The sequence below is a fragment of the Heliangelus exortis genome, chromosome 12, assembly GCF_036169615.1.
Source record: "Heliangelus exortis chromosome 12, bHelExo1.hap1, whole genome shotgun sequence".
NCBI classification, from domain to species: Eukaryota; Metazoa; Chordata; class Aves; order Apodiformes; family Trochilidae; genus Heliangelus; species Heliangelus exortis.
Genome location: NC_092433.1, coordinates 9,558,866 through 9,586,667, shown reverse-complemented (window position 1 = coordinate 9,586,667; position 27,802 = coordinate 9,558,866). Strand labels below are relative to the sequence as shown.

At 62.5% G+C, this 27,802-nt stretch overlaps 1 protein-coding gene across 1 annotated transcript in view; it reads right to left on the bottom strand.

The window, feature by feature from the left end:
• Positions 1-26,600, bottom strand: part of COL7A1 (collagen type VII alpha 1 chain) — a 29,896-nt gene extending 3,296 nt beyond the window's left edge. The window contains exons 1-112 of the mRNA XM_071755946.1: positions 25,927-26,600; positions 25,637-25,817; positions 25,400-25,559; positions 25,216-25,309; positions 24,972-25,130; positions 24,634-24,797; positions 24,415-24,544; positions 24,217-24,339; positions 23,464-23,613; positions 22,626-22,745; positions 22,357-22,503; positions 22,035-22,151; positions 21,811-21,960; positions 21,477-21,605; positions 21,250-21,396; positions 20,961-21,086; positions 20,746-20,889; positions 20,538-20,663; positions 20,318-20,464; positions 20,110-20,238; positions 19,883-20,029; positions 19,603-19,722; positions 19,354-19,500; positions 19,144-19,280; positions 18,934-19,060; positions 18,715-18,858; positions 18,474-18,634; positions 18,328-18,375; positions 18,143-18,169; positions 17,981-18,025; positions 17,690-17,782; positions 17,347-17,418; positions 17,013-17,039; positions 16,885-16,938; positions 16,582-16,650; positions 16,378-16,491; positions 16,023-16,049; positions 15,827-15,877; positions 15,672-15,734; positions 15,484-15,543; positions 15,299-15,334; positions 15,129-15,173; positions 14,899-14,934; positions 14,745-14,789; positions 14,593-14,628; positions 14,486-14,512; positions 14,354-14,383; positions 14,112-14,183; positions 13,949-14,008; positions 13,792-13,827; positions 13,520-13,600; positions 13,339-13,374; positions 13,226-13,270; positions 13,058-13,129; positions 12,858-12,902; positions 12,725-12,751; positions 12,600-12,641; positions 11,682-11,762; positions 11,482-11,517; positions 11,359-11,394; positions 11,193-11,273; positions 11,007-11,042; positions 10,715-10,786; positions 10,453-10,497; positions 10,242-10,277; positions 10,059-10,094; positions 9,854-9,958; positions 9,665-9,700; positions 9,446-9,481; positions 9,228-9,275; positions 9,073-9,108; positions 8,765-8,896; positions 8,393-8,602; positions 8,292-8,318; positions 8,061-8,105; positions 7,820-7,891; positions 7,631-7,675; positions 7,422-7,484; positions 7,288-7,332; positions 7,024-7,059; positions 6,697-6,732; positions 6,472-6,516; positions 6,205-6,237; positions 5,963-6,025; positions 5,838-5,873; positions 5,646-5,726; positions 5,478-5,546; positions 5,333-5,368; positions 5,197-5,238; positions 5,023-5,067; positions 4,827-4,871; positions 4,669-4,704; positions 4,485-4,544; positions 4,230-4,355; positions 4,023-4,094; positions 3,760-3,795; positions 3,450-3,509; positions 3,240-3,284; positions 3,127-3,162; positions 2,958-2,993; positions 2,819-2,875; positions 2,378-2,449; positions 2,049-2,120; positions 1,919-1,954; positions 1,758-1,838; positions 1,619-1,672; positions 1,327-1,380; positions 1,193-1,255; positions 1,021-1,083; positions 655-771; positions 253-330; positions 119-172 (exon numbers count right to left, since the gene is read on the bottom strand). Coding sequence (XP_071612047.1) covers positions 119-172; positions 253-330; positions 655-771; positions 1,021-1,083; positions 1,193-1,255; positions 1,327-1,380; positions 1,619-1,672; positions 1,758-1,838; positions 1,919-1,954; positions 2,049-2,120; positions 2,378-2,449; positions 2,819-2,875; positions 2,958-2,993; positions 3,127-3,162; positions 3,240-3,284; positions 3,450-3,509; positions 3,760-3,795; positions 4,023-4,094; positions 4,230-4,355; positions 4,485-4,544; positions 4,669-4,704; positions 4,827-4,871; positions 5,023-5,067; positions 5,197-5,238; positions 5,333-5,368; positions 5,478-5,546; positions 5,646-5,726; positions 5,838-5,873; positions 5,963-6,025; positions 6,205-6,237; positions 6,472-6,516; positions 6,697-6,732; positions 7,024-7,059; positions 7,288-7,332; positions 7,422-7,484; positions 7,631-7,675; positions 7,820-7,891; positions 8,061-8,105; positions 8,292-8,318; positions 8,393-8,602; positions 8,765-8,896; positions 9,073-9,108; positions 9,228-9,275; positions 9,446-9,481; positions 9,665-9,700; positions 9,854-9,958; positions 10,059-10,094; positions 10,242-10,277; positions 10,453-10,497; positions 10,715-10,786; positions 11,007-11,042; positions 11,193-11,273; positions 11,359-11,394; positions 11,482-11,517; positions 11,682-11,762; positions 12,600-12,641; positions 12,725-12,751; positions 12,858-12,902; positions 13,058-13,129; positions 13,226-13,270; positions 13,339-13,374; positions 13,520-13,600; positions 13,792-13,827; positions 13,949-14,008; positions 14,112-14,183; positions 14,354-14,383; positions 14,486-14,512; positions 14,593-14,628; positions 14,745-14,789; positions 14,899-14,934; positions 15,129-15,173; positions 15,299-15,334; positions 15,484-15,543; positions 15,672-15,734; positions 15,827-15,877; positions 16,023-16,049; positions 16,378-16,491; positions 16,582-16,650; positions 16,885-16,938; positions 17,013-17,039; positions 17,347-17,418; positions 17,690-17,782; positions 17,981-18,025; positions 18,143-18,169; positions 18,328-18,375; positions 18,474-18,634; positions 18,715-18,858; positions 18,934-19,060; positions 19,144-19,280; positions 19,354-19,500; positions 19,603-19,722; positions 19,883-20,029; positions 20,110-20,238; positions 20,318-20,464; positions 20,538-20,663; positions 20,746-20,889; positions 20,961-21,086; positions 21,250-21,396; positions 21,477-21,605; positions 21,811-21,960; positions 22,035-22,151; positions 22,357-22,503; positions 22,626-22,745; positions 23,464-23,613; positions 24,217-24,339; positions 24,415-24,544; positions 24,634-24,797; positions 24,972-25,130; positions 25,216-25,309; positions 25,400-25,559; positions 25,637-25,817; positions 25,927-26,200 — 8,655 coding nt within the window. The 5' untranslated portion in view covers positions 26,201-26,600. The remainder of the gene's footprint in view (positions 1-118; positions 173-252; positions 331-654; positions 772-1,020; positions 1,084-1,192; positions 1,256-1,326; positions 1,381-1,618; positions 1,673-1,757; positions 1,839-1,918; positions 1,955-2,048; positions 2,121-2,377; positions 2,450-2,818; positions 2,876-2,957; positions 2,994-3,126; positions 3,163-3,239; positions 3,285-3,449; positions 3,510-3,759; positions 3,796-4,022; positions 4,095-4,229; positions 4,356-4,484; positions 4,545-4,668; positions 4,705-4,826; positions 4,872-5,022; positions 5,068-5,196; positions 5,239-5,332; positions 5,369-5,477; positions 5,547-5,645; positions 5,727-5,837; positions 5,874-5,962; positions 6,026-6,204; positions 6,238-6,471; positions 6,517-6,696; positions 6,733-7,023; positions 7,060-7,287; positions 7,333-7,421; positions 7,485-7,630; positions 7,676-7,819; positions 7,892-8,060; positions 8,106-8,291; positions 8,319-8,392; positions 8,603-8,764; positions 8,897-9,072; positions 9,109-9,227; positions 9,276-9,445; positions 9,482-9,664; positions 9,701-9,853; positions 9,959-10,058; positions 10,095-10,241; positions 10,278-10,452; positions 10,498-10,714; positions 10,787-11,006; positions 11,043-11,192; positions 11,274-11,358; positions 11,395-11,481; positions 11,518-11,681; positions 11,763-12,599; positions 12,642-12,724; positions 12,752-12,857; positions 12,903-13,057; positions 13,130-13,225; positions 13,271-13,338; positions 13,375-13,519; positions 13,601-13,791; positions 13,828-13,948; positions 14,009-14,111; positions 14,184-14,353; positions 14,384-14,485; positions 14,513-14,592; positions 14,629-14,744; positions 14,790-14,898; positions 14,935-15,128; positions 15,174-15,298; positions 15,335-15,483; positions 15,544-15,671; positions 15,735-15,826; positions 15,878-16,022; positions 16,050-16,377; positions 16,492-16,581; positions 16,651-16,884; positions 16,939-17,012; positions 17,040-17,346; positions 17,419-17,689; positions 17,783-17,980; positions 18,026-18,142; positions 18,170-18,327; positions 18,376-18,473; positions 18,635-18,714; positions 18,859-18,933; positions 19,061-19,143; positions 19,281-19,353; positions 19,501-19,602; positions 19,723-19,882; positions 20,030-20,109; positions 20,239-20,317; positions 20,465-20,537; positions 20,664-20,745; positions 20,890-20,960; positions 21,087-21,249; positions 21,397-21,476; positions 21,606-21,810; positions 21,961-22,034; positions 22,152-22,356; positions 22,504-22,625; positions 22,746-23,463; positions 23,614-24,216; positions 24,340-24,414; positions 24,545-24,633; positions 24,798-24,971; positions 25,131-25,215; positions 25,310-25,399; positions 25,560-25,636; positions 25,818-25,926) is intronic.
• Positions 26,601-27,802: the final 1,202 nt, after the last annotated feature.

Genomic DNA, 27,802 nt, shown 5'->3' with positions numbered 1-27,802 from the left:
AGAGCCCAGAGGTGGGGGAAGCCCCTCCACCAATGGCTGTGGGATGGATCCAGCCCCTCATCCCACCCTGGTGACCCAAATACCCTGAGCACATGCTGGATCCCTCTCATCTCCTTACCGTCATGCCTGGCTCCCCCTTTTCCCCACGGAGACCCTGGGTGCCAGGGTTGCCCTAAGGACAAGCAGAGGGGAGGTGGGAAGCTGGACCTGGCTGCAGCTCTTCCACCCATGGCAGGGGACCCACTCACCCACCTGCTCTCCTCTCTCACCAGGGTTGCCAGGCACACCAGGGGCCCCCAGCACTGACTGTCCAGGGGGGCCTCTCTCCCCCTGAAAAGGAGAACACATGGTAAGGGCCAGGCTGGCAGCTCTAGAGCCTCTCTGCCCTCCTCAGTGCCGTGGATGTGCTGCTTCCTCCATCCCTGTACTCCACGAACACCTGCACAGGTGAGGATGGGGACAGGGAGGGGTCCAGCCCAGCCTAGGACAAGAAGTTTTCCAAACCCCCAGACTCCAATCTCTAGGCAGAGAGACACAAGGGAGGACCCCAAAGCCAACAAGTTGGCAGGGTAGGGACAGAGCTGGAACACAGCTCTTGATATCCCCAAACTCTCACCCACTCTGGGAACAGGGACACCCAGGGAGGGGACTCACCTTCTGGCCCTGCATGCCCTCAGGACCTCGAGGGCCAACATTCCCTGGGGGCCCAGGAGGGCCAGGAGAACCATCACTGCCCCGGGGACCAGGGACACCAATAATGCCTGGGGCACCCTGTGGGAGAGCAGAGGGTGAGGCTGGGGGTGTCAGAGCCTCTGGGCCCCGTGCAGGTGCCATGGGCAAGCCTGAAGCACCAGCACCAGTGCCTTTTTGCTAAGAGCAGAGATTTGTTGTCATTTATAGTAACATAATTTGGAGCAGCGCTGCATGGGAACATCAGGCTCTGATGTGCTTCAGACCAGGTCTGGATCCTGATAAAAGCAAGGCAGTGCAATGCATGCTGTCCCTTTCCAGCCTGCTCACCCGGTCTCCCTTCTCCCCCTGGTCTCCTTTGGCTCCCTGCTGCCCATCGAATCCCCGGTCGCCCTGTGAAGAGGAAGAGGCAGGCAGCAGGGGACAGACAGCAGGGGACAGACAGCAGGGGACAGGCAGCTGAAGTGCCAGCATGGCTTTTCCTGGCACAGCCTTGACCTACCTTGGGTCCCATGAGCCCCTCCTTCCCAGGGATGCCCGGTGGTCCTGACAGACCCAGCTCTCCCTGAGAGACAAAGCAGACATCCATCAGCCACCAGCCACCCCATCTGTCCCTGGCAACATCACGGTACTTACCGGCTCACCCTTCCTCCCCGGCAGCCCTGAGCGCCCTGGGATCCCTGGCTCTCCCTACAGCAAGGCAGGAGAGAGGCAGGGTGGTCAGTCCTGCAGCCCTCGATGCTCACCCAAGGGCTGCAGGCAGAGCAGGAGACCCTGTGCCCCTGTCATGGGGCTGAGTTCCAGCCTCAGCATCTCTTTGCTCCCTCTGGCTGGCAGAGGGGATCCAAAGGGCCACAGCCTCCAGGCACCATCAGGGCTCCTGTGGCACCCCATGGGCTCCCGTGGCACCCCATGGGCTCCCACTCACCTTCTCACCCTTGTCCCCATCGAGGCCACAGGCACCTTTTGTGCCTCGGTCACCCTGTGGGGATGAGGAGAGGAGTCAGAGCCCTGCTGAGCTGGTGCCCTGGCTGGGAGAGCACAGGCAGACAGAGGGGCCAACCCACCTTAGGACCTCGCATGCCCAGGGGTCCCAGGTCCCCTTTCTCTCCCCGGGCTCCAGGGATCCCATCACGGCCAGGCTGGCCCTACAGGAGAACACAGAGCATGAGGGGTCTGCTCCTGCCCCATGATGGGGTGGCAGTGGCACTGAGACGTGGCTCCTCACCGGCTCACCAGGCTCTCCTGGCACTCCAACCTCTCCCTGGAGAAGGCAAAGGCATCAGTTAGGGCAGACAAAGGGGATTGTGCCCCCAGCAGCCCATCAGCACCCCCTCGGGGGGTGCCCAGCTCCTTACCTTTTGCCCGCCGGGGCCGCGTGCCCCAGGGAAGCCAACGGAGCCCTTCTCGCCTTGCTCACCCCTCATCCCCTGCAAGCAGAAACCCAGATCAGTACAGAGGAGGAGGGAGAGCTCTGGTCATGGTACAGCCACAGTATGGCCATGGTGACCAGCTCTAGCAGCCCCACTTGCTGTGGAGGCCAAGCACCATGCCAAGGTGCCCACAAGCACCAGCACACAGGGATACCACCCTGCCCTGGTGCCTCTGCCCATCACCCTGTCTGGAGCCCCCTGTGGTGTCTACCTCAGCACCCCCCAGCTCCACAGAAGTTCCCCTAGCTCCATACCTTCTCTCCAGGCATGCCCTGCTCCCCCTTGTCCCCTTTTTCCCCTTCCATGCCCTTTAGGCCACGATCTCCCTGCAAAGGGGGAAACAGAGGGAGGAGTCAGGGGATGGGGAGACACCCAGATGTACCTTGGGTATGGAAGGACAGATTCCCTGGGGCAGAGTCACAGGGGTCCATGGGGTGGCAGAAGGAGAGGGGACAACATGCTCTATGAAGGAGGGTCCCTTGGCAGCAATAAACCCCCCTGGTTTTTCTGGAAGGGACTATCCTGTGCGACTTGGGAGAGGGGGTCCAGGATCAAACCCACAGGGTTGGCAGTTGCCCTGTGCCAGAAGCAGGGCAGGCAGAGCCTGGGGGAGGGAGATGCACAGGAGAGCTCCTGCCTGTCAGGACAAGAGGGATGATACAGAGGGTGACCTGGACAATGAGGATGTCTCTTACCGGCTCACCCTTGCTGCCTCGTGCTCCAGCTGGCCCCTCCAGCACCATGGTATCACCCTGCACACCCAAAGGATGGGAGTGAGCAGGAGGGCCAGTGCTGATGCCCTCCCTCCCACTGCCCCCCATCCTGAAGACTCACCTTGTCTCCTTTGGGCCCTGGAGCCCCAGTGTCTCCCTGAGAAGAAAGTGAGATGATGAGATGATGCAAGGGTGCACAGTGGGGAATGGGCAGCACCTCCCCGGAGATCCCAGTCCCTGGGGGTGCATTGTTTGCCCCTCCTGGGCCCCCAACCCCCAGGGTCCTTTACCTTGTCCCCACGTTCCCCCCTGTTCCCAGGCATACCCTGTGGGAGAGAGGAGAGGGGTGGTCAGGGAGGGGTCCCAGCTGGGGGTGCAGCTGGGGAAGGGGGGGGTTATTTACCGCTGGCCCACGATCTCCTTCTGGCCCTGGGCGCCCATCTTCACCCTGTGAGATGAGAGATGGGAAAAGGGCGCCTGAGATGGAAGCACCCCAAGTGTCACCCCATCCTGGGGACTGATGCAGCACTGGCTCCCCGTCCCCTTAGGGCTGGTACCATGGGATTTCTTATCCCTGGTGGTGGGGACAGAGGGGGCCCATAGCAGTACCTACCCGTGGCCCTGGGTCTCCACGCTCACCTCTGGCTCCTGGAAGCCCAGCTCCTGGAGCACCCTGCCAGGGGAAGGCAAGAGCTTGTCCCTGTCCTTGCTGTCCCACTACTATTTCCAGCCATGCCATGACCCCCAACATGCCAGGGGACACTCTGTGGATCCCCCACTGCCCTGGTTGCTTGGCAAAGAGCAGGTTCCCATGTGTCACCATCAGGGGTGGCTTCAGCATTACCCAAGGGGTGGCTGCAGCAGGGACACCCCTTGATGGAAGTGGCCCCATAACTCATGCTGTAGGGCTACCATTGTCCTACCTTGTCACCCTTCAGGCCAGAGGCTCCTTGTATGCCCTAAAAGAAAGGAGAGGAGTGAACAAGCCATGGGTGATGCCAGGCACCCTACAAAGCTTCCCTGGGACTCTAACAGCAGCACCTGCCCCATGCTGGAGCCCCCAGCAACCCTCAGACCTAGAGGCTGGGGTTGGGAAGGTGCAGGGTGGGTCCCCATCACCCTGCCCTGAGCCAGGGCAGAGCCTGCACCCCTCAGGGACACTGCAGCACTGAAGCCCCATACTCACAGCTGGCCCTGGGGGTCCAGCAGGTCCTGGTGGTCCAGGGGTGCCATCTCTCCCGGGAAAGCCAAGCAAACCCTGGCAGGAAAACACTGGTGAGCAGGCAGAGACCATGTCTGGGAGCTGGTGGGGCTTTCAGTGAGCCCACTGACACTGCCTGAGGGTTTGGGGTCACCCAGACCAGCATGGGTGAGTGCTAGCCATAGCCTTTACCCTCTCTCCTGGGGCACCTGGAGGGCCAGGCTGCCCATTGTCCCCTCTCAGCCCAGGCTGTCCTGGTGTTCCAGCAATGCCTGCTAAGCCTGGGGGTCCTGGGGGTCCTGGCAAGCCAATGTCACCCTGGAGTATGTAGAAAAAAGGTGAGTCCCAGGGACAGAAACGTGCTTCTCTCTCAGGCTGCCAAGCCAGGCCAGCACCTGGGCATTGGGGACAAAGTGAGAGCCTGGGTGACACAGGGACAGGGGTTACCTTCAAGCCTGGAGGCCCATTCTGTCCTGGTGGTCCCTGCACACCAACACCTGGAGATCCCTGCATAGTGGCAGAGCACACAGTGTGTCCCCTGGCCGGCAGACACAGGGGGGCTGGGGGCATCGTGCCACCTGGAGCAGCCTCACAGGGCAGGGGAACATCCCTGGGACCTGGGCACAATTACCTTCTCCCCTTTGGCTCCGGAGGACCCCTTGGCTCCCTGCAAAGACAAGAAGACATCAGGAAGGACTGGGTGATAGGTGGTGAGGGCAAAGGTCCCTCCCCCTCACAGCATCTGCTGCCCCCAGCACCCATCTCCTGGCCTCTGTGCCTCCTACTCACATCTTCCCCAGGATCTCCTGGCTCCCCGAATCTTCCTGGCTCACCCTAGCAGGGGGAAACAAGCAAAAAGCAGGGTTGGGAGATGATGTGCAGAGGGAGCCATTGCAGCCAGAACCCCACAGCCATGGGCACACAGCTGGGGAATCCAGAGTCCCCATGACCCCTTCCAAACCAGCCCCTCCAGGGCAGCACTCACCTTCTCACCCTTGGGGCCAGGCAAACCTCTGTCACCCTTGGAGCCCTGCCAGGGGAAGAGTGGTGTTAGGGGAGGGGGGCAGCCACAGAGCTGGTTCAGTCCCCAGAAGGCATGGAGAGGGGACAGGAGATGACAAGATTAATAAAGGGGACAAAGTTAATGGGGCCAACTCACTGGTTCTCCAAGCAGCACACCCTCCAGCAGCGCTGGCTCTCCCTGCAGCAACACAGGGGTGCTCAGACATGCCCACAGTGAACTTCTGCCCACCCTGGGGGCTTCAGCAGCCCCACCCCACACCCTGACTCCTCACCTTCTCGCCTTTGGTGCCAGGAGGGCCAGCAATGCCCTGGGATGCAGGGGAAAGAAGGGCATGTGAGAAGGGCTTGCACAGGGATGCTCCTCCTCATCCCAGCGTGGGAACACTGGGATTTCTCCCAGGAAAGCTCTGCACTCACCTGCCCTGGGGGTCCAGCATCCCCTGGTTCTCCTTTGGGACCAGCAGGGCCCGAAGGTCCTGGCACACCCTGGCATAAGCAGAACAGCCCTCAGCCTCAGCTGCAGACCCCCCGGGCTGAGCCCCGCGGGGGTCCTGCTGGAAGGGGACAAGATGAGCAGCACCATACCATCTTCCCAGGCATCCCTGCCTCGCCGTCCTTCCCTGGCACACCGTCCCTGCCCGGCACACCCGGCTTCCCACTCTCCCCCTGCGGGAGGTAAGAGTGGGGCTGGGGCATGGGGGGCAGTCCCACAGCCCCCCTAAGCACCCCCAAGCACCCAGATGGATGGCAGTGAGGTCAGAGAGGTGACACACTCACCACTTGTCCTGGCATCCCAGGGACACCCGGTGGGCCCTGTAAAGGAGACACAAGGACAAATCAAGTGTTATCCTGGGCACCAGGAACAGCCAGAAAGCAGGTGGGGGGGTTTTGCAGACACCTACCCCTGGGCCAGGGGGCCCGGGAGGTCCAGGCAGCCCCATGCTGCCCTGGGGACCAGGCAAACCCTGCAATGGAAACAGCCACATCAGAGAGGGGACACTGATGCACTGCCCTGGCACAGCTGGGACCTCAGCTGCCCCCAGAGGATGGTACATGGATGGCAAGTGGGTCCCCTGGCTTTGGAGGGTCTGGATGGTTTGAGAGGGGGCCAGGTAGGTGCTGACAGAAGGACATGGGTGCTCACCCGGATTCCAGAGCCAGGTTCCCCTGGATCACCCTGAGAAAAGAGCACCTGTGTCAGTCCAAATGCCACAACCCACCCATCACTGTGGTCACAGCCACGCCCCTGCCCCTGCCACAGGGCTGATCCAGGAAAGAGACCAACCTAAAACACCCCTCCCTCCAGCCCAAAGTGTCCCAAAATGTGTCCCTCCCTCCACCTCCCAAATCTGGCAAGGCACCGCTCTCCTCTGCCAAGTTGGATGTGACGATGGCAGTACCGGTGTCATACCTTGGTCCCAGATGGGCCCTGGATCCCTGGTGGGCCAGCACTGCCCTGCAGGGGACAAGGGAACATTATGCTGGGGTGGTGCTTGCTGGTGGCACAGGACAGGACAAAGGAGCAGTGTGGTCCCAGCATTGCTATCCCACCCCTGCTCCTAGAAGGGATGCCCACCCTGGCTGACACCCTCCTTGCATGACAGTCCCCTGCACCTGGCAAGGGGGCACCCCTTACCGGAGGTCCTGGGGGTCCTGGGTCTCCCTGGTTGCCCTGAAGGGAGGAAGAGATGTGGTCACTGCAGGGATGGGGTTTCCCTGGTGGGTGCATGGAGAGCACCCCTGGGAGAGTAGACCCAGACAGTGCCAGCAGCTCTAGTAAGCACCCACACCAGGTGAGGACAAGCCTGGCCAGCTCCTTGTGAGACACCTGGGGTCAAGCACCCATCCAGGTAACAGAGTGGCCCTGACTGTGTGCTGAGGACAATGTGACATGGAGGGGACACAGGGAGGACACAGAGACAAGGGGTGGACACAGAGACAAGGAGTGGACACAGAGACCTACCGGGCGTCCCAGCACGCCGGGGAAGCCTGGCACACCCTGCAAAGAAACACGTCAGAGCCCTGCCTGCTCCCCCGGGATGCTCCCTGTTCCCAGTGTGTGGTACCCAACTACATGGGTACTTACAGAGGGAAACAGGAGGTCCCCTACAGCCCTATGGGTCTTGCATGGAAGTGAAGGAGGTGATGTGAAGGCTCCCGCTGGTGTAGGACCACAGGACCTGTCCCCACATCACACCCCACATCCCCCCACCATGTCCCCACTCACCGGCTTCCCCTCGGGCCCGGTCAGCCCTCGCTCACCCGGCAGACCCTGGAGCAAGAGGTGGGGATGAGGATGGCATCAGTGCCAGGCAGGGGTCTGGAGCCAAAGCCAGGCTGGGGGACAGTGCCAGTACTCACCGGGACACCCTCTCTGCCCTTCTCGCCAGGCTCCCCGCGCTCACCCCGCTGACCACCCTCACCCTGCAGTGGGGACAGGCACAGGGTCATAAGAGAGGCAGGGACATTCTCATTCCCCTCAGAGCCTGCTGACACGCAGCAGCGTCCCTGCCTGGGACTTTGCTCCATGGGGCTACCCTGCTGGCAGTAAGAGACTTACGACCGCAGACCTTATCTCCTTTTGGTCCCCGTTCGCCCTCGGCTCCTGGCTCACCCTGCGTTGTGGAGAAGACAGATGCCATCAGCCCCCTCTGTCCCTCCCAGGGATGACTGTCCTGCCACTGTCCCAGCCCAGCTCATAGTATTGTCCCTTAGTCAGTCACTTTGGCTACACTGCTCCTTTCTGCCCAGCCACGTACCTTTGCTCCTTTGGGTCCGATGGGGCCACGCTCTCCCGGGAAGCCCATCAGGCTGCCCTCCACCACGTCTGCCTGCAGGCAGGGTGCAGTCAGGGTTGGCACCCAGGGGACCTCAGGGTGGTCCCCCAGAGGCACAGTCCTCCCTGAGCCCCCATGCTAGGGGACTGGACATGGCCATTCACCCCTGCAGGTGCAAGCTGGCACACCCTGGGGACAGTCCCCAGCAGCAGCCATCACCTACCTTGGGCCCTGCGGGCCCCGGGGGTCCCGGCAAACCGTCCCTGCCCTGGGGGAAGGGAAAAACATGTCAAGCATTGAAGGGACATCGGGGCACCAAGGAGCAGAGCCACCCCTGGCACAGCCAGTCCTGGTCCCCATAGGGCATCCCCCTGCTCCACAGAGAGAGCCCATCCCCCTGAGGGGTACACAGCACAAGGGGGACAGAGGGGACCGTGTCCCCATCCCAGCTCACCTGCTCACCTTTCTCACCCCGGTCACCCTGGGGAAACAACACAGTGTCTGTCACAGGGCTGTCCCCCAGGACCCCCACCCCAAGCCCCCACACACACTCACCTTCTCACCAGGCCGCCCAGTCTCTCCCAGCTCCCCAGCCCGGCCCGGTACCCCAGGGATGCCCGGTTTGCCAGGCTCCCCTGGCTGCCCAGGCAGCCCCTCAGGACCCCGCTCACCCACAGCACGGCCAATGGGGCCCTGGGGGCCAGGGGCTCCCGGGTCCCCCTTGTCACCTTTGGGTCCTCGCTCACCAGGGAAGCCTAAGGAGCCCTGCAAAATGTGAAACAGTGTTGCAGAGCCAGCCCTGTGCTGGGGGATGTCAGCTCACCATGAGCACCCCAGGCTGAGCTGGCCACACCATCCCTCCAGCCAGCCTGGGTGTGGGGAGCAGGACACATGTCTGGGCACAGCATGGAGCTCAGCTCTGCTCACCTCTCGGCCTGGAGGTCCCCTCTCTCCTGGCTCCCCCCGGCTGCCCTTCTGGCCCCGCAGCCGCTCGGACACTGGCAGAAAGGAGTCTGAGCTCCCATCGTAGGCACCTGTGAGCTCCTTCAAAGATGAAATCTGGGTGCCAGGAAAGAGCCATAAGTCAGGGGGTTAGTGCAGTCCAGCCACAGCAGCACTCCACAGCCCTGGCAACCTGTTCCAGGTGACTCAGGATCTCCCATTGCACCCCATGTCACCCCCTCCTGCTATGTGTCAGGAACAGTCCTCAACCCCACAGCTGGGGGACTATGTACCTTAATGCCAAGTGCTTCTAAGCTACGTTCAATGTTCTGCAACAAAAAACATTAAAAACAAAGTGGGTGTTGGCCTGCTCCCATCATGGAGGCTGTGGAGGATCCTCCATCCTCCAGGGCTAACATCCCAGCCCAGCAGGTTGGGTGGGACTCACCACTGCAGTCCCAGGGTCTCCGCGTGCTCCAGGGTTGCCAGGTCGCCCCTAGGTTTGCAGAGAAAGAGGGAATGAGAAGAGGTGCAGTGGTGTAGTGGGTGATGGGAGCAGTGCTGATGCTGCTTTCAGTAAGTTTCAGAGTTAACACTGCTGGTGCTGCCAGGGCAGGGGCGATGGTTGCCACCACCCCACCTCCCGGCACCGTGCTGCGTACTCACTGGCTCCCCTCGCAGTCCAGGCTCCCCCGGGTCTCCCTGAAACACAGCAAAGGTGTCAAGGGGGTGCAGATCCAGGCTGCCTGGCACCCAATTCCATCACCAGTGTCCAGCCTTGCCAGCCTGGCAGCAGGGAGTCCCTCCAAGGACTCACCACCTCTGGCAAAGGGGCCTCCAGACCTTTGCCTTGAGGGTTCTTGGGGGCAGGAGGAGCACACCTACCTTTGGTCCAGCCACACCACGGACACCTGGTGAGCCCTGGAAGACATGGGGGGAACATAATGGCACCTGGCACCCACAAGCATGGGGCAGTGCCCTGAGGGAGCTGTGGGCACGGGTCTGTCCATCTCATGGCAGCCTGCACCCCAGGGTCTGGTGCTGGGTGGCACCATGGGCTTGAGGACTACTCACCTGGCCTGGGGGGCCAACCTGCCCTGGGATGCCAGGGAGGCCAGGGGGGCCAAGGGGACCTGGCAGACCTCTGTCCCCTTGCTCACCCTTGGCACCGCTGTGGCCCTGCCAAGAGAGCAGTGTCACCCCCAGGACCTGGGTGCCCAGGTCGGTCCCTGGGTGGGCATGTACCCATCACCATGCTCCTCTGTGGGGAGGTTCTTACCTCTCTGCCAGGGGGTCCTGTGTCACCCTTGTCACCCTAACCAGGAGGGAAAGGAATGAGAGGGATGTTGCTCCATCCACATACCCCAAAATAATGCTCCAGGAACCAGGCAGGGAGGAGCCATTAGGTGTGTGGGGACCAGGCAGGGATCATGCAGGGACCACCCAAGGCTCTACTCCTTACCTTTCTCCCATCCTCTCCTGGTGTCCCATCTTCTCCCTGGGGACACAGGCTGTCAGTCAGTGCCCAACTTGACCACCCCAGCACAGGCACCACATGGGATGGGGACCAGTGCCAGGGACATGACTCAGAGCACAGGGGCTCTCTACCACATTTCCCTCTTTCCTTTATGCCCTCAGTACCCCAGAGCCAAGCCCAGCTCCCCCTTACTCACGTTCTTGCCACTGAGCCCAGGTTTTCCATCATCTCCAGGTTTTCCCTGGGAAGAAATAGAGGCAGTGACAGAGCTCCCCAGAGCTCCCCCCACCACAGAGTGACCCAAGAGCCAGAGGTCCCTGTGCCCCCCTGCAGTCCAAGGGTGCCAGGAAGGGGAAGGTGGGCACAGGACAAGTCCTGGCATATGGAACTGTCTGAGACAGACTGCAGAGGACACAGGGCACCATATGTCCCCAGGGCACAGGGCAGATGGTACTTACAGGGGCGCCAGGTGGTCCCAGGGGGCCCACAGGGCCAGGCAGTCCCTGCTCCCCACGCAGCCCAGGCAGCCCCTGTGGGGAAAGGAGATGGAGGGAGCACAGGGCTGCAGGGCACCCAGACAGCTCTGGGACGAGGGGATGAGACAGGGACAGCAGCACCCTGCTGGGGACCAGGAATGGTCCCATTGTGCCACCCTGGACCAAGTAGCAGGGGGCAGGATGCCAGTCCCTTGCAAGTACAGTGTCCCCAGCAGGAGCACAACCCAAGCCCACCCTCTCCAGAGGTACTTACATCCCGACCGGGGTCCCCCTGCTTTCCTGGATCCCCCTGCAAACAAGGAGGATGTGAGAGCAGGGACACCACTGCCCTGCCATGGGCCCCCCATGAGCATCCCCCACCCAGAGGGTGTCTGGAGGAACAGTTCCTCCTGCTCCATCACCTCTCTGTCCTGCAGCCCCCACCCTGGACCATGCTCACCCGCAGCCCGGTGGGACCTGGGGGCCCAGGTTTGCCTTCCAGCCCATTGCGGCCATCCAGCCCCGGGGGGCCACGGTCCCCCTGTAAGACAGCAGGGACAGAGGATTGGAGCTATGGGAGGGGACAGGGGTGCCATGGGGCAGACCCCACCCTGCAGCCCCCTCACCTTCTCTCCCGGCAGGCCTCGGTCTCCGGGGTCACCCTGTGGGGTGGGAAGAGAAGTGAATGTGAGGGAGCCAAGCAGGGCACAGACCCCTCACTCAGACCCCTGTGGGGAAGGGGCACTCACCCGTGCACCGGGGGGACCACGGGGACCCTCCACGCCCTTGTAAGAGAGAGAAACGCTCAGCAGCAGGACCATGGATGGGAAGGAGGGGGTCCTGGGAGCTCCACACACACACCCCCACACACCAGGACCCCCAGCTCTCCCGCAGAACATCATCCATCTTGCTGTCTTGCCACCTCCTACACCAGGGACCTGGCACCTACCCTCTCTCCAGGCAGTCCAGGGGAGCCAGCATCGCCCCGGGCCCCCTTCGCACCGTCCTCACCAGGGTCCCCAGGGTCTCCCTGCCAGGGAAGGGCACTGCAGTTAGAGGGCACTGCCCCAAGGCCACCATAAACGCCTCTGCTGAGCCAGTGCTTAGCACCTCTGCCTATGCTGTGTAGTTTAAGGGTGGGATAATAGCAAAGGTCTCAAAATACAGCCATGGGCTGAAAAAATAGGCAGCTGGGCTCATGGTTGGCCTGATAGTTATTGGGAAGATACTTATTAGGAAGAAATTCTCTCCTTTGGGGGTAGTGAGAGACTGGAACACATTGCCCAGAGAAGCTGTGTCTGCCCCCTCCTTGGAAGAGTTCAAGGACAGGTTGGATGGGGCTTTGAGCAACCTGGTCTAGTGGGAGGTGTCCCTAATCATGGCAGGGTGTAGAACCAGATGATATTTAAGGTTCCTTCCAACTCAAACCAATTATACGAATCTATGATAGTGGTGGCAGAAAAAAATGCAACATGCAGCACTGCTGAGCCAGGAGCCATCCAGCACAAAGCACAGCCCATGGCCAAAACTTCTCTGAGCATGAGCTGGCATGTAAAAGCAGAACACCCAGAGATGGGGTACTGCTGTGGGATCTCTGTGGGGCTGGTGAGTTTCAAAGGCCTCATCCCTACAGGGGCATCCTATCCTGGTACCCTTCTCCCAGCACTGGGTGGGAACATCACTCCATGTATCCCTTAGATCCCATGTAATCCCCAGATCCCACATGGCTGTGAGCCATGGTCCACATCAGCTCCACAGGGCAGGGGCTGATTTGGGCAGGGAGGACCCCAGTGCACAAGCAGAGCCCAGTGTGGGACAGCACAGGGCACCTCACCATCACCAGGATCCTGGGGGACACACTCGTTACCTTCTCACCCTTCTCCCCTGCTCCTCCAAGCCCCACATCAACCTGTGGGGCAAAGAGGGGCTGTCAGAGCACACAGAGCCAGGCACCAGCCTGTGGGTAGGGAGAGGGGTGGGGGCAGAGCTTACAGTTCTTCCTGGGGGTCCAGGAGGCCCCTAAAAGAAGCGTGAGGGAAGCATGTTAAGAGGAGCTGGCACTGCTCGGGGAAGGGCAGGGCTGTCCCCAAGGTGGGGGACAGGCACGTGTCCCCCTGTCACTCACCGGCTCCCCACGGTCACCCTTGCTCCCTGGTGCTCCTGGGCTGCCCTGTGGAAAAGAACAGGGGAGGGGAGGAGAGGAGGATGTGGGACATGTAGGGGGGTGTGGGTACCCCTGGGGTAAGGGTGTCCGTGGGTCAATGGGGTGCGTGAGGGGGTGGTGGGTGCCCACAGGGCAGGGGCTGCACACGAGGTGGTACTCACATTCCTGCCTTCGGGACCTGGGTCCCCTGAGTCGCCCTTCTCCCCGGGGGGCCCACGGTAACCGGGGAGGCCCTGGGTGGGAGCAGAGTGAGAGTGCACTTCACTGGGTTGCCCCAAGGCCATCGGGCATGTCACCCCCCCCAGTGTGCCCACCAGCCCTGTGCTTACCCGGGGACCCCTGTCTCCAGGTTTGCCAGGCAGACCCACTTCACCCTGTGGGGAGAGAAGGGGTGAGTGGGGGGTGGTAGGGAGAGGGGCAGTGGTCCCTGGTCTGCACTTACCGGGGTGCCTTCATCACCCTTCTCTCCACGCTCTCCCTGCAGCACAGGTCAGCAGGCACCAGCCAGGGGGAGAAAAGCACAAGTCACCAGTATCCCTCTGCTCCCTGCCAGCCCCCCCACCTCCCTGGAGACACAGTGTCCCTCAGCCCCCAGTCCCACAGCTCCCCTCACCCCACAATACCTCTTTGCCTCGCAGCCCGATCTGCCCCGGCGCACCCGCTCGGCCTGGCTCCCCCTTCTCCCCTGGCTCCCCTGGATCACCCTGGGCAGGGGGGAAGGGGCAGCAGATCAGGGGAGAGTCTGGGGAGCATGGGGCTGAAGGGGCTCAGCACCATAAACCTTCACTCCCTGGCGTGGCACTTCCAGCACCTCCTGAAGGGAGAGCCCCTCCAGAGCCCAGACAGAAGGACGGACAGACAGATGGAGGAGTGATGCTCCCTGCAGTGACATTACCTTTGGGCCAGTCCTGCCTGTGAGGCCAACGATACCCTGGTTGTTGGAAAAGGAAAGTACGTGTCACTGGGGACTGAGGTGGCCTCATGCTGACAGAGGGTCCATGGCTGTGAACTGATGTCCCCAGAGCAGACCCAGGAAGCCCACCCAGACTCACCCGATCGCCCTGCTCGCCTTTGGGGCCAGCTGGCCCTGGGATGCTCAGTCCAGGGGCACCCTAGACACAAAGGGATGCAGCTTGGAGCAATGGCACAGACACCATAAGCCTGAGGGGCGCTGTGCCATGCCCCCTGTGACCCCTGTCCCCAGGCAGTACTCACACGGGCACCTTTATCTCCTACATCGCCCTTGGGGCCAGGAGGTCCTTCTGGTCCTGGGAAACCTCTGTCACCCTGAAGTGGACAAAAGGGCACAATCAACCTCCCTTCTCCCCACTGCAGCTGGGGACAGGCAGGCCTGGGGACCAGCACAGGCATCCCCTTGACCAGCTGTGCAGTCTCTCAGCTCACAGCCATGCCCAGGGATTCCTGTGCAGGGCCAGGGGACTCTGGGGCAGGGTTACCTTCTCTCCAACACCGACCACACTGGGAGCCTGGGGGAAAGAAGCAGAGGGGACCATGCTGGGTGCTTCCCACAGCTCTCTGTCCTGGGGCTGGGGCAGGCAGAGGTGGAGGCACTGGGCAGCATCACTTACCGGCTTGCCGGGTGCTCCTGGTTCACCCTGCAGAGAGATGGGTGTCATTGCCAGCCCCTTCCCTGGCAGCCCCTCACCACCCCACCAGGTCCCCACTTCACCCTCACCTTTTCTCCCCGTGGGCCAGCTGGTCCCGGAGCTCCCTGTGGTGAGAAAAGAGACCTCAGGGGGGGTGCTTGGGGACACACACCGGGGGCATGACATCCCCCTGTTCCTGGGGTGCTGGGTCCACAGCACCACAGCCGCTTCCCCCACTCACCTCTCTGCCTGATGGCCCTGGGCGTCCTGGGGCTCCAGCCTCACCCTGCAGAAGGCGGGGAAGAGGAAGGTGTCAGGGGCATCAGCCAGTGTGGCTGCTCCAGGACAGGGTAGGCATTGCCCTGGCATGGCCACAGCTGCCCCAGTCCACCTACCTTCTCACCCTCAGGGCCTGGCACACCTCGGTCCCCCTGCAGAATGAAGCAGAGAAGGGTTTCAGGAGCCTTCCTTCCTCCACAGAGCCCTTCAGAGCCTGGTCTCAAATCCCATACAAGATCATGGGGCTCTGACAGTGACCCCCAAACAGAACAACCCTGTGGCAGCAGGGTCACCAGGACCTTCAGATGCTGCTAAGTGGCATGGTCCTGCTCTGAAGCCATCTCACCTTCTCGCCCATCTCTCCCAGCTCCCCTGGTGCCCCACGGTCTCCCTGGCACAGGAGGAAGATGGGGTCAGAGACAGCAGAACCCACAGGGTCCCAGTGTGCCCCCCACGCCCCTTTTCTCCCCACTGATGGCAAGGTGAGAGTATCCCTTCATTCCCCACACCACTCACCTTCCGGCCCTGCTCGCCTGGTGGTCCCCGAGGCCCCTGCAAAGGAGGGCAGAGAAGATGTCACCTCCAGCATGGCAGGGCAAGCACCCAGGCTGGACAGAGTGAGAGCCACCAAGGTGCCATCAGGGCTTGGTTTGGGGGTAAGGCAGACTCCTGCCCTCCTTACTATCTTTTGGGAAACTCACCCGGTCTCCTGGATCCCCAGGGTGGCCGGGTGGCCCTGGGAAACCTTCTTTGCTGTCACCCTAGGGATTAGGAAAGGTGACAGCCATGCCAGTGAGGTGGGGGTGCCCATGAGATGGAGACAGGTATCCCTGCTGGAGAGCAGTGTAAGGTCCAGCCCCAGCCTGGAGCATCCCTACCACTCTCTTACCTTCTCTCCCTTCAGTCCAGGGGGTCCAGCAGGTCCCCGAGGCCCAGGGTCCCCAGGCAGGCCCTGCAAGAGAGCACAGCTCAGCCCTGGGGACACATGGCCGCTGCAGCCCTGCTCCCCTCTGCCATCCCCACTGGCCCAGCAGCCAAACTCACCGGTGGACCAGGCTCCCCTCGCACAGCCCCATCCACCAGTCCTGGGGGTCCCTGTAGAGACAAGGGTCAGCTCCTTTGTGATGGCCCTGCGGGTCTCAGTCCTTCACAGCACCCTGGGGCGCTACGATGCCCACAGGCACTTTTGAGACCCCTATCCAGGAGGGTAGAGAAGCCAGGGGAATGCAGAGCCACTCACCCTCTCTCCTCGGTCACCTTTCTCCCCCTGCAAGAGCAAAAAATATCAGGGTAAAGGCAGATCTGCACTCCACATACCCTCTTGAATGCAGGCTGGATGGAGCCCATCATCAGTGATATCAGGGCACATGCATGCCACGTGCCTCTCCCCACACTGACTGGTGTCAGCAGCAGCTCAGGCATGTGTAGGTGTGCATGGGCACAGCTGTCAGGGACAACAGCTCATGGGGACAGCAGCCCATGAGTGGGATCAGGAGCATTGCACAAGAGAGTAACTTCAAGCTCTTTCTGTCCCTCTTTCTGTCTGTCCACATGTTCCCCCAAGCTGTTGCCATGCAGCATAAGATAGAAAGTACCTTGACAAACTCTCCTGGAGGTCCTGGTGGCCCCACAGGTCCAAGTGGACCAGGGGGACCTGGATCACCAAAGGGCCCCCGTGGGCCAGGGGTTCCAGGGAGGCCAGGGCTGCCCTAGAGGACAGAGATGCTCTGTTAGCTGGAGCTGTGTCATGGCTGGGGGTGTTGACAGAGAGCCCCCAGCATCACCACCCCCAAACATACCGGTGTGCCTGGCTCCCCTTTCCTGCCTGGCAGCCCCTGTTCTCCATCCACAATCACCCTGGGCTCTCCCTGAATGAGGAGGGGGAGGAAAAATTAGTGTCCCCATATGCCCTGTTGTGTGCCCCACTTCAGGATGGGGTCTGCAGAGCCACTTGTGAGACCAGGGGCCTGGAAGGAAGATGGGGGGACCCTGGGGTCACCCAGACACCAAGAATGAGAAGTGCCAGGGGCTGTGATGTGCCCACTGGGGTCCTTACTGCTCCCAAGGAACACCCACAGGGCAGCCCTGGACCCATCACCTACCGGCTCTCCTTTCTCCCCCTTTGGGCCAGAAAGCCCCATCTGGCCCCGTGGGCCCTGGAACAAAATACAAGAGTGAAGGGAGAGTCCGGACAAGGATTGGGGCTGGGAAGGGATGGGACTATACTTACAGGATCCCCTCGGGGGCCAGGAATGCCCTGCAAAACAACAACAGCTCAGGAGGTGAATATGTGAACCTGCCAGCCAGGAGAGCAGGAAGGGATGGGATGGGATGGGATGGGATGGGATGGGATGGGATGGGATGGGATGGGATGCAATAGGGGCTCCAGCCAAGGCAGGGATAGACACTTGGCCTGGGATGCACACCCTGGGGACAACAGTGACCCTGCCAAATATGGAGGACTCCCCCAGCATAGGCAAGGGGTGGGCAAAGCTCCGGACCAGGCAGGGCAATGGCAAAAGCCCAGCAGGCAACAGCAAACCCAGGGGGACACCTCCACTCACTGGCTGGCCAGGTGATCCAGGGTTCCCAGGACGGCCAGGGCTTCCAGGTGTCCCATCAGTTCCAGGGAATCCCTGCAGGGAACAGGAGCATCAAGCCAGCACCCAGCACACCCTGGCACTGTAAGCCCAGGACAGCCCAATGGCAGAGATGGGTCCTGGGGTGCCTTTCCCCCATGTGTTAAATTGGGGTGAGAGGGACAAGCATGGGTCTGGACCAGGACTCCCCAGTGGGATCCCCCCACCAGCCTGGGTGAGGAGGAATGAGGGCCAGAGGCACCTGTGTGGCTGTGTCCCTGTGCTCAGGGACCACAGGATGTGTGGGTGAGGTGCTGGAAGTACTCACTCTGTCCCCCTTCTTGCCCGGTTGCTCGACGCTCTCTCCTGGCTGACCCTGTGGCCCTGGGGGTCCTGGAGGGCCAGGCAGCCCATGGCGGCCCTGGAGAGACAGCAGAGAGGACGGACTGGGTGGCAGGTAGTGGCTAATGGATGTTCCCCATTTGCCTCAGCAGCAAGGGCTGGACAAGTCCCTGCCCTACACCCACTGGCTAGCAGGAAAAAGGGACATAGGGACAGAGGGACACAGTGACCATATAGCTGCCCCCTGCAAGGGAGCTGATCCTCATCAGGACATTACCGGCTGTCCAGGAGGTCCCGGATGCCCCACACGTCCTTGTGGTCCCTGCAGAGACAGTGATCATACCCTTCAGCCTGGCATCAGCAGGGCCTGAGGAGATGCAGCCCACCCATCAGAGCCACCATTTGGGGGAGCGGGTGGGTGGGACACCAAAACACTCACCATCTCACCACGGTCCCCCTTCTCACCCTGCAAAGGGGCAGAGGGAATGGGTTAGAAGCTCTACCCACATTCTTGTCTCCCCACTACACTGGTGCCATGAGCAAGCTTGGGGGGTCCTTAGCCCCAGTGGCACAGCATGGCATGGCACAAAATGGCATGGCACAACATGTCATGGGGATGCTCACCCTGGGACACTGCACAGTGCAAGGCTTCGGCTTTGGCTCTGGCTCTGGCTGGCAAGACAAGGTAAGCCCATGTGAGCCCAGGGGTAGGAGAAGCCTCCAGCCCCTTGCAGGGCTGGTCCCCGTACCCAGGGCACCAGACCCCTTACCTTGGTGGAGATGATGGTGCAGAGGTCATCAGTGAGCTCTTCCTCCAGCTCTGCCAAGGTGCCACCACTGTGGTAGATGTACCGTGGGTCCTCGCCAGTGACTACACGCCGGAGCTGCTCACGGTCTGCCCCTTCCAAGCCCACAGCCAGCACCTGGACCCCTGAGACAGGAGCACCCTCAGCACCCCACAGGATGCAGCCCTCTCCCTGCACACCCTCCTGGGACCCCATCCATCCTCACCCCCAGCCTTGACATCCCTGGCTGGAGCGATGGCATCATCCCCGGAGGGGCTGTCAGCCAGGACCACCAGCACCGCCGGCACACCGGGTCGGCGCCCTGCACCAGGGTTCAGCAGGTAGTTCTTGGCGAAGGTGATGGCTGCCCCTGGGGAAGGACAAGGAGGAAGAGGTCAGCAGGGTCACAGCAACCACTGCCCCAGCTCCCGGTGCAGCCCCTCACCGATGGCGTTGCCGCTGGGCTCCTCGTAGCGCATGGTGCGGATCTGCTCCAGCACAGCCTGCAGGTCACTGGAGCGGTTGAGGAGCAGCCAGGGCAGGCTGCGGTAGCTGTACGTGGCCAGAGCCACCTGCCAGGGATGGCATGGGGAAGCAGTGGGCACCACTGCCCCCCTGTGTCCTCTGAGCCCCCCATTGCCGCAGCAGACCCTACCTGGGTGCCGTCGGGGCCCAGGCGGTCCAGGGCGGACACGGTGTTGGAGAGGAGGGTGCGGACGGCATCAGCTCCCGCGGAGCTGTCACGGGTGCCGTGCACCAGGAAGACGATGTCACCGCGGGCGTCCCTGCAGACTGCAGGGAAGAGGTGAAGCCACCACCAGAGTGGAGACAAGCTGTACCCGTCCCTCCAGTGTCCCCACCATACCTGTGCGCTCGCTGACGGAGGTCTCAGCACCCGGTGTGCTCCCCAGGAGTGGGCGGAGGGTGAAGGTGTAGCGCTGCCCCAGGCGCAGCCCAGAGACCTGCAGGGAGCTGGCAGTGCTGGGCAGTGTCCGCCCTCTCTCGCCCCCCGCTGTCACCCAGGAGACAACGTCAGGGGGGCCAGAGAGCCCCTGTGGGGACAGAGACCCCCCATTCCGGGACCACCCATCCCAGCACCGCCCACCCATCTCACCTGCGGGGGGGCTCCAGGAGAAGACATACCCAGAGGCGCCAGGGACAAGTGACCAGGTGAGCGTCACCGAGTCTCTCTGCACGTCTGTCACCCGCAGGCTGGTGACATGGGCTCGGGTGGCTGCCGAGGAGGAAAGGTTGTCCTGACCGCATCCCATTCCCACTTTTCCACCCATCACTTCCCAGCCCAAGACTGGGGCAGCCCAGTCCTTTTGTGCTCCTTTGGGCTTCAGCCCTGCGCCTGGGATCTGATGTCCCCTTGGCCACACACATTCTCTTACCAGTGACAGCAGTGACAGTGGCCGGCTTGCTCTCCCGGCTACCAGCCAGGCTGGTGATGCTGATGTGGTAGCGCTGTCCTGGCTCCAGACCCCCCAGGTCGTAGGAGTTGGCAGAGGCTGGGAGCTGCTGGCTGTGCTGGGGACCCCCTGCCCAGGAGGAGAGAGGGGTGAGGGGGTGCGGGGCAGGGGCTGGCGAGGACACAGGGCAGGCAGCGGGCCACGCTCACCCTCAGCCAGGCGCCAAACCAGCCGGTACCCAGCACTGCCGGCAGCCGGCACCCAGGCCAGACGCAGGCGGTGCTCTGAAGCCTCTGTCACCTGGAAGCTGCTGACGGGGGGCAGAGGGGCTGCCTCTGCTGTGGGGCAGAGAGACAGCGTCAGGAGCAGGGGTTCCCAACATTACTCTGAGGTGCTGTCCTCCACCCCAGCACTCACGAGTGGTGACAACGATGGAGACAGGATTGCCCTCCCGGTTGCCGATGAGCGCTGTCACCTTCACAGTGTAGGAGACACCTCCCTCCAGATCAGGAATGTCGAAGGAGTTGATGTGGCCAGGAACCTGCCGGCTGTTCTCTGAGCCACCTGTCAAAGACTGTGGTGTCAGCCCCCAACCTCACTGTCTCTGCAGCCCATCCCCATCCCTTTCCCACGGTACCGTCCCTGCGGCTCCACACCACACGGTAGGCAGTGGCTCCTGGCACACCAACCCAGGTGACACGGGCAATGTTGTTCCTGGATGCCTGCACCTCCAGCTGGGACACTGTCCCCACCTGCTCGGTCACTGTGACACCAAAAAGGCTGCTGTCACTCTTGCACACAGCAAGTGGCACCAGCCAACACTGACGGGTGGGGGGACATCTCACCTATCCGCGCTGTGGCAGTGACAGGGCTGCCCTCACGGCCATCCACAATGGCCGAGACTCCAACAGTGTAGAGGATACCAGCACGCAGCCCCTCGATGGTGAAGGCAGTGGGGTTGGCAGGGAGAAAACGGGATTGCTGCAGACCTAGGAGAGACAGCCAGCATGGGAAGGGCTCTGGCATTGCTGCCACAGCATCCCACTGTCCCCACACTCACCGTCACTGCCTCTCCATGTCAGCAGGTAGCCCCCAGCACCCGGCAGCCCTCTCCAGGTGACCCGCAGCTGGCTGGGACCGGCCTCTGTCACCCGCAGTTCTGAGATGTTGCCCACGACTGGGTATTCTGCACCACCCCACAGCACAACGGCGTCACCTCAGGGTGCCCAGTGGGACCCCATGGCCACCGCAGCACCCTGAGGGCTTGTGGAGGCATAGAGGACAGATACATGCCAGGGTGGAAAACACAGTACTGGGACTCCCAGTGCCAAATCCCAGTGTGGACTTACTGAGGCGGAGTGTGAGCGTGGCAGCACTGCCCTCCCGGCCACCCACAAGAGCCGAGACACGCACCAGGTAGGTGATGCCCTCACGGAGGTCACTCAGCTCCATCCCCGTCTGGCTGCCTGGGATACGCCTCATCCTCTCCGTTCCATCTGCCAGGAGCAGGGCACCTGTGAACCCTCAGCGCCATCTGGCTGGGGTCCCCTGTGGTGCCACCCATGCCCACACTCACCCTGGTTGTTGCGCACCACTACTTTGTACTCTGTGGCACCGGGCACACCGGTCCAGCCCAGCCGCACCCGCCTGCCCAACTCCTCAACGAGCCGCAGGTCCGACACAGCACCCACGGGCATGTCCACACCTGTGAGGAGATAAGGTGAGGCAAGGCAGGACTTGCACAACCCAGACAGCACAGCCCCCATCCTCACCCTGGGCCATGGCCAGAGAACTGCAGGTCTCATGGCCAAGGGGGTCACCGGGGTGAGCAATGCCATGCAGGACATTCCTCCATCTCTATGGTTTAGAAAGTTGGAAGACAACCCAGGGGACCCATGGCAGTCACTCACCTGTCTGGAAGGTGGTGACAGGGGTGGCCACCTCCCCACCATCGTAGAGTGTGTAGAGGGTGATGCGGTACTCAGTGCCTGGTTGCAGCCCTGTTAGCTGGTAGGTGTTGGCACTGCTGGGGAGTGACACTGTCCTGGGGGGCTCTGGTCCTGCTGGGAGTGGAGAGTCACTACTGGCTGCATGCATAAGGGTGTATGGGGGACACCAGGTGCCTCGAGCCCACCTGTGGCTCTTTTCCACTCCAGGCGGTAGCCACGGGCATCACGGGTGCTGGTCCAGAGCACCTGGATGGATGTGGGGCCCAGGATGTTGGTCCGAAGTGTCTGCTCCCCACCTGCCTCTACAAGAGGGATACCATGGGCCAGGCTGCCCTTGCCACTCTGCCACCAGTAACCTTCCCCGGCATGTCCCCAACCACCTGCTCATGGCAGGATGGGGAGCATCACCATGGCATGGGGCCACGGGTGCTGGTCCCCACCCCACCCTGTAGTGATGGCACTGGGGGCACAGCCAGTGGGATGTCATCACCCGTACCTGCCACCTACCCGTCCTCTGCCGGATGGTGGCAGTGGACCCCTCCAGCTGCCCGAAGAGCGGGGCCACCGTCACCACATAGTCAGTGTTGGGCTGCAGCCCCCCCAGTGCATGCGACGTCTGCCCGGCATCCAGGTCCACCCTGTGCCTGTCCTGCCCTGCAAGAGCCAGAGCAGCAGTCCCTTGGGGGGGCTGGGTAGGGGGTGCTACCATCTCCCTCTTGCCTCTCCTCCCTGGGGCCAACAGCAGAAGGGGCACAAACTCTGGGATGGGCACCTACCTGTGAGGGTCGCCCAGGAGAGCCGGTAGCCAGTGGCACCACTGACAGGCTGCCAGGCCAGCAGCATGCTCTGTGCTGAGATGTTCTGGACAGCCAGGTGCTGCATGCCCACCGGGCGCCCTGTGGGTGAGAGGTACCCATCGCATCCCCCACAGGAGACCAGACCAGGGGATAGCAGGAAGCACCTTCACCTGCAAACAGTGTCTGCTCCGGGGGGTGGGGTAAAGCCCCCTTGCCCCTGTTTATGGATGCTGAATGGTGCAGAGGTCACTGAGTGCAGCCCATACTCAGCCAGCTCCTTCAAACACCCCAGCTCCAGCAAACTGGAGCTCAGATGCCTTCTTCTTAATGCCTTAAATACTTTCTGTGGGTTAAGGCTGCCTGGGGCAGTGGAAGGAATTGGTTTGCCAAAATTTGAGGGTTGTAAAGGTGTTGCCTCAGGGCCTCACCCCCGCTCCAACCCAATGATGCTTTCCACCACGCTCACGGAAACCGCTCTTTCCTCCCAAAGAGCGTGGTGCTGGGATTTATTAAAAAAAAAAAAACACTGCATTTTTTCAATCCACATTTTTCCATTACGTGGGGAAAGCTCCAGCGGAAACACTCCCGGAAGGCTGTGAAGAAGCTGGGAGACCACACAGCACTGGATACCCTCTGGAAGGTGCTCTGGAAGCACCTTTTGGGGCTCAGAGCATCACCTTGCAGCTGTGCTCACCCACATCCCCATCCTACCCCCCCCAAGCAGCAGTGGGGCAGGCAGAGGGGTATGGAGGGGTATCCCTGTCCTGGGATCTCATCCCTGTCCCCAGCTGTGCCCATGCCCAGGTACAGTGCTCACGTGTCCGAGTGGTGAGGGTGGCAGGGACGGATGGCTGTTGTGTGGATCGGGGTCTGAGTGTCACCACGTACTCAGTGTCAGGGTGCAGGTTGCTGAGCGTGGCCGACTGCGCACTGGCCCCCAAGATCTTCTCCTCCCCCTGGGGCACTCCTTGGGGGGTGGAAGGGGAAGCAGAAGGGTGGGAGTGGGTATGGATCACATCAGGCCCGGCAGAGAAGGGGTGTCCGTGGGCCGGCACCCTGCCCCGGGGATGCCAGGCAGTGCCAGGGGTGGGGAGCACTGGGAGAGGCTGGGATGGCGGCCAGGAAAGGGGCACCCACCGGCGCGCCCGAGGCCAGGGAGGAGCTGCCAGGTGCACGGCTCCAACCCAGCTCCTGGCTGGGACGGGGGTCTGCCGCCCAGCTCCAAGAGCAGCAACCGTGGGGGCACACGCACGCCTGCGCTCCCAGCCCCGGGCTGGGGGTCACATCGGCCCCCGGCCATCGCGAGCACCCGAGCCCCACACACACCCTGAGCCCCACGCACCAACGCTCCTAGGTGCAGAACACACACGCCGCCTCTGCACGCACACGCGCCCCACAGCCCACGCAAGATCAGCGGTCGCTGCGGTGAGGGCAGCCACGCACACACCGCGGGGCTCTCGGCGCGCACCCCTGCGTGCACCCCGCCATGCAAGCTCCCGCCACCACCAGCCCATGGGGCTGCACAGAGGCGTCCGGGAAGGACTCTCCGCTGGCAGGGACCGCCCCTCACCTTGCACAGTGTAGCTGAGGCTGTAGCCCTGAGGCGGTTCGGGGCCAGGCTGCCAGGCCAGCCGTAGGAAGGTCGGTCCTGTTTCCACCACACGGAAATCCAGCACGGAGCCGGCACGGCTCTCTGGAGGCACACAGAGGCAGGGATGAGCCCCCAGTCGCTGCCCGTGTCCCCGTCCCCACGGGCACAGAAACTCACGGGTGCGCGCTCGGCTGGACGCCGACTCGCCGATGCTGTTGGCGTACTGTGCGGTGACAGTGACCAGGTACTCTGTCCCCGTGCGCAGCCCCCGCAGCACAGCGCTGGTCTCCCGCGGCCCCAGGCTCACCTGGGCAGGGACAGTGTCATCCTTGCGCTGTCCCCCAGGCCACCCATGGAGCCACCGGGGACCCTGGGCAGGCAAGGGGGAGCGCTCACCTCCCGCCTCTCCGCCACGATCGGCTGTCCCAGCCCTGTCAGTGGCACGTGCTGTACCCGGTAGCCGGTGACGGGGCCGCTGGCTGCCGTCCAGCGGATACGCAGCTGGTCGAGGCCCCGCTCCAGGATCTCCAGGTTGGAAGGGCCAGGATGGCTTGGCCCATCTGAAGTGGACCACAGAGGCCATCAGTTCCAGGGTGTGTGAGGCAGTGGAGAGAGATTGCCAGGGTGGCACAGCCATGTGCCCAGTGGAATGGGATGGCCAAGAGGGCATTTTGGGGAGGAGGGGTGCTAAAGGTAAACCTGTACACCACAGGGTGGAGGGTGGGAGCCCATACCCAGCAGGCGCAGGGTGCCCCCCACGCTTGTGCACACCCTGCGTGTCATCAGTGGCACCAGTGTCCCCAGCAGCTTGAAGTCACCGACATAGAAGAAGAAGGACTCGGTCGGTGTTGAGGCCACGCGTATCAGCTCTTTGTGGTCTGCATTCTTGACCCCTGGCAGGGATGGAGATGACAGGTGAGAGCAGGGACCTTGAACCCAACAGGAGCCCTGCTCCTCCAGCATCAGAATCTCACTCACCCACAGAGAAGATTTTGATGCCCTGGCTCTTCAGCTTTGCTGCTGGCCCCTCAGCATCGTCCTGGGACTTGCCATCCGTGATGAGGATGCAGATCTGTGGGGCCAAGCAAGAGCTGTAAGAGCCAGCCCATGCCCCACAGGCCTGCTGCATCTCCTGCTCTCCATGCCACCACCCTGCACCTACCCGGGGTACCCCAGGCCGGAGCTGCGTGGGGCCAAAGAAGTTGTCAGCGATGTAGCGGAAGCCAGCACCTGTCCGAGTGTTGCCACCCTTGTAGCTCAGCTGCTGGATGGCCCTCCGGACACTCGCACCATCAGTGTGCTGGGAGAAAGAGAACTCCACCCTGAAGGGCACAGGCAGACGTGCCAACTCCCAGCACTGCCACCACACTGCCCCTCATGCCCCCTCCCTGAGGCTCACCGTGGCTCATCGCTGTACTGTGCCACGGCGAAGCGCACCGCCTTCTCACCCACTGCCTGCACGAAGGGCCCCACCAGCTCATCCATGAAGGTGCGGATAGCACGGAAGTTGTTTCTGCCAATGCTGGATGAACCGTCCACCAGGAAGGCTATGTCAGCCTCCAGCACGTCCTCGCACACTGCTGTGAGGGGGTGATGGTGCTCAGGGCATGGACCAATACCACAGCAGAGTTGTGCTGGGTCCCTCTAACATCCACCCCTCACCATGGACACCCAATGTTTAGCACCCACCTTGGCTCCTCTTCTGTGCTGCAGTGGCTGGGGGGCTCAGAAGCACAGGGAGTGTGGCAAGAAGCAGGAGCTGGCCACTCATCCTGGGAGCCTGCAGGAGAAGATGCTGCCACAAACACCACCCCTCTGGGGACAATGGTGATGGAGCAGTGGGGACCAGGGCATCCAACACCATTTCTTGGGAGGACAAGGTGCACCCCTCAGCATACAGCACCAGCTTCAGGCCAGGGCAGGAGCATGGCTGTGCCCAGCTGTGTTCCCACACACCCCCCATGCCAGAGGGTCTGCTGGCTCACTGAAAACTGCTGTGTGGGCAGCAACTGGCCCATGTCCAACCAGGTGGCCACCACTGGGTGGGGATCCCACAGTGTGGCACATGCTGGTAGTGGTGCCACGGTTGCATGTGGTCCCGGTGGCAGCCCGTGTCTGGCCCCACTCCAGCCCTCCCGGTAGAGCGATGCCAGGCCTGGCCCACAGTCCCACTCACTGCCCCGGGAGCCGTGCGGGAGGCTGCCAGCTCCGCTGCGGGCTGTGCGCGGGTTCTGCCTCCACAAGCCCTCCTCGCTGCCTCCTGCCCGTCTGCTCCAAGTCTCGGCACCAGGCATCGGCACACACCGGCTGCTCCTGCCCATCGGACCCGCAGCAGGGGCTCCCATACCCCACGAAGGGGGGCAGAAGCGTCAGCAAGGGTGGGCTACCCTTCCCGCTAGCCCCGCACACATACGGCTGCGGGGTGGGGGTGGGGGGTACCCGGCCTGACACCACTACGACGGCCACGCCGGGTCTCAGCCCAAGCACAGCTGAACCCAGGAGGTGAGAGCCTGGCAACTGCTCGGGAGGGCGGGCGGGCGCCCGCGGGTGCCCCCGGTCAAACCTCGCAGTCCCCTGCCCTCAGCGGAACCCCCTCCACAACCTCCTGCTCCCCTCCCCGTCGCAAACACTCACCCACCGCCCCCCGCCGGGCCGCACCGAGCCGTGCCGAGCCGTTCCCCGCCGTTCCCAGCCCAGCCGGGCGCAGGCGGTGCCGGCGCGGAGCGGCCCCCAGCGCTCCCGCCCCTTTATTGGGGGCGGCCCGGAGCGCGGTGCCGGGGGGGGAGCGGGAGCGGCGGAGCCCCCGCCCATCCCGGCCCCCCCAAAAGGGCTTTTCCCACCCGCTCCCCGGAGAGGGGAGGAAAGGGGCTTTTCAGGCTGTTTCCCCCCGAAGTGCCACCCCTGGCTCCCCCACTGGTTGCACCCCAGGCAGAAGCTGGGGCAGCTGTTCGACCCCCGGGATGGGTTTTAAGCCCCGACGGGGCTTGACACGGAGACCTGGATGCAGTGGGTCTCGGTAAAGTTCAAGGCAGTTTTCCCTCCAGCATCTCCATCCTCCTCATCCCAGGAATGTGGTGAACCACTCTGGGACCTTCCAGCCTCCAGCAGACTGGTGGAGACCCAGCCCAGAGCTGGAGAAACACACTGGTAGTTGTGACTGTAGTTGGTGGGAGGAAGCAAAAAGGGAGAAGGTGTCCAGCAAGGTGTACAGGGACCCCGTGCTGCCCTGGCCTCAAGCCCTGCCCACCCACTGACAAGCAGAACTGTCCCCTAGGGCTCCACCTTGGCCCAGGGTGTGCTCCTGACCCTCAAAGGTGCCCCTTGCTCCCGGGTCATCCTGTGGGATTGTCATTCTTCTGCACCCCACCCTCCTAGCTGGTGTTTGTCCTTTCCCGGAGCTGACCATGGCTCGTGGCTCTGGGATGTGCCCCACGCTATCTCCCGTTGTCCCCTTGCTCACCTGGCACACACAGTGCCACACATACCTGCAGCCTCCCAGCTGCTGGCCCAGGGACTCCCCTCTGGCTCTTGGTGGGGCAGCAGGCAGGTCCAGGGGCATCTTCCT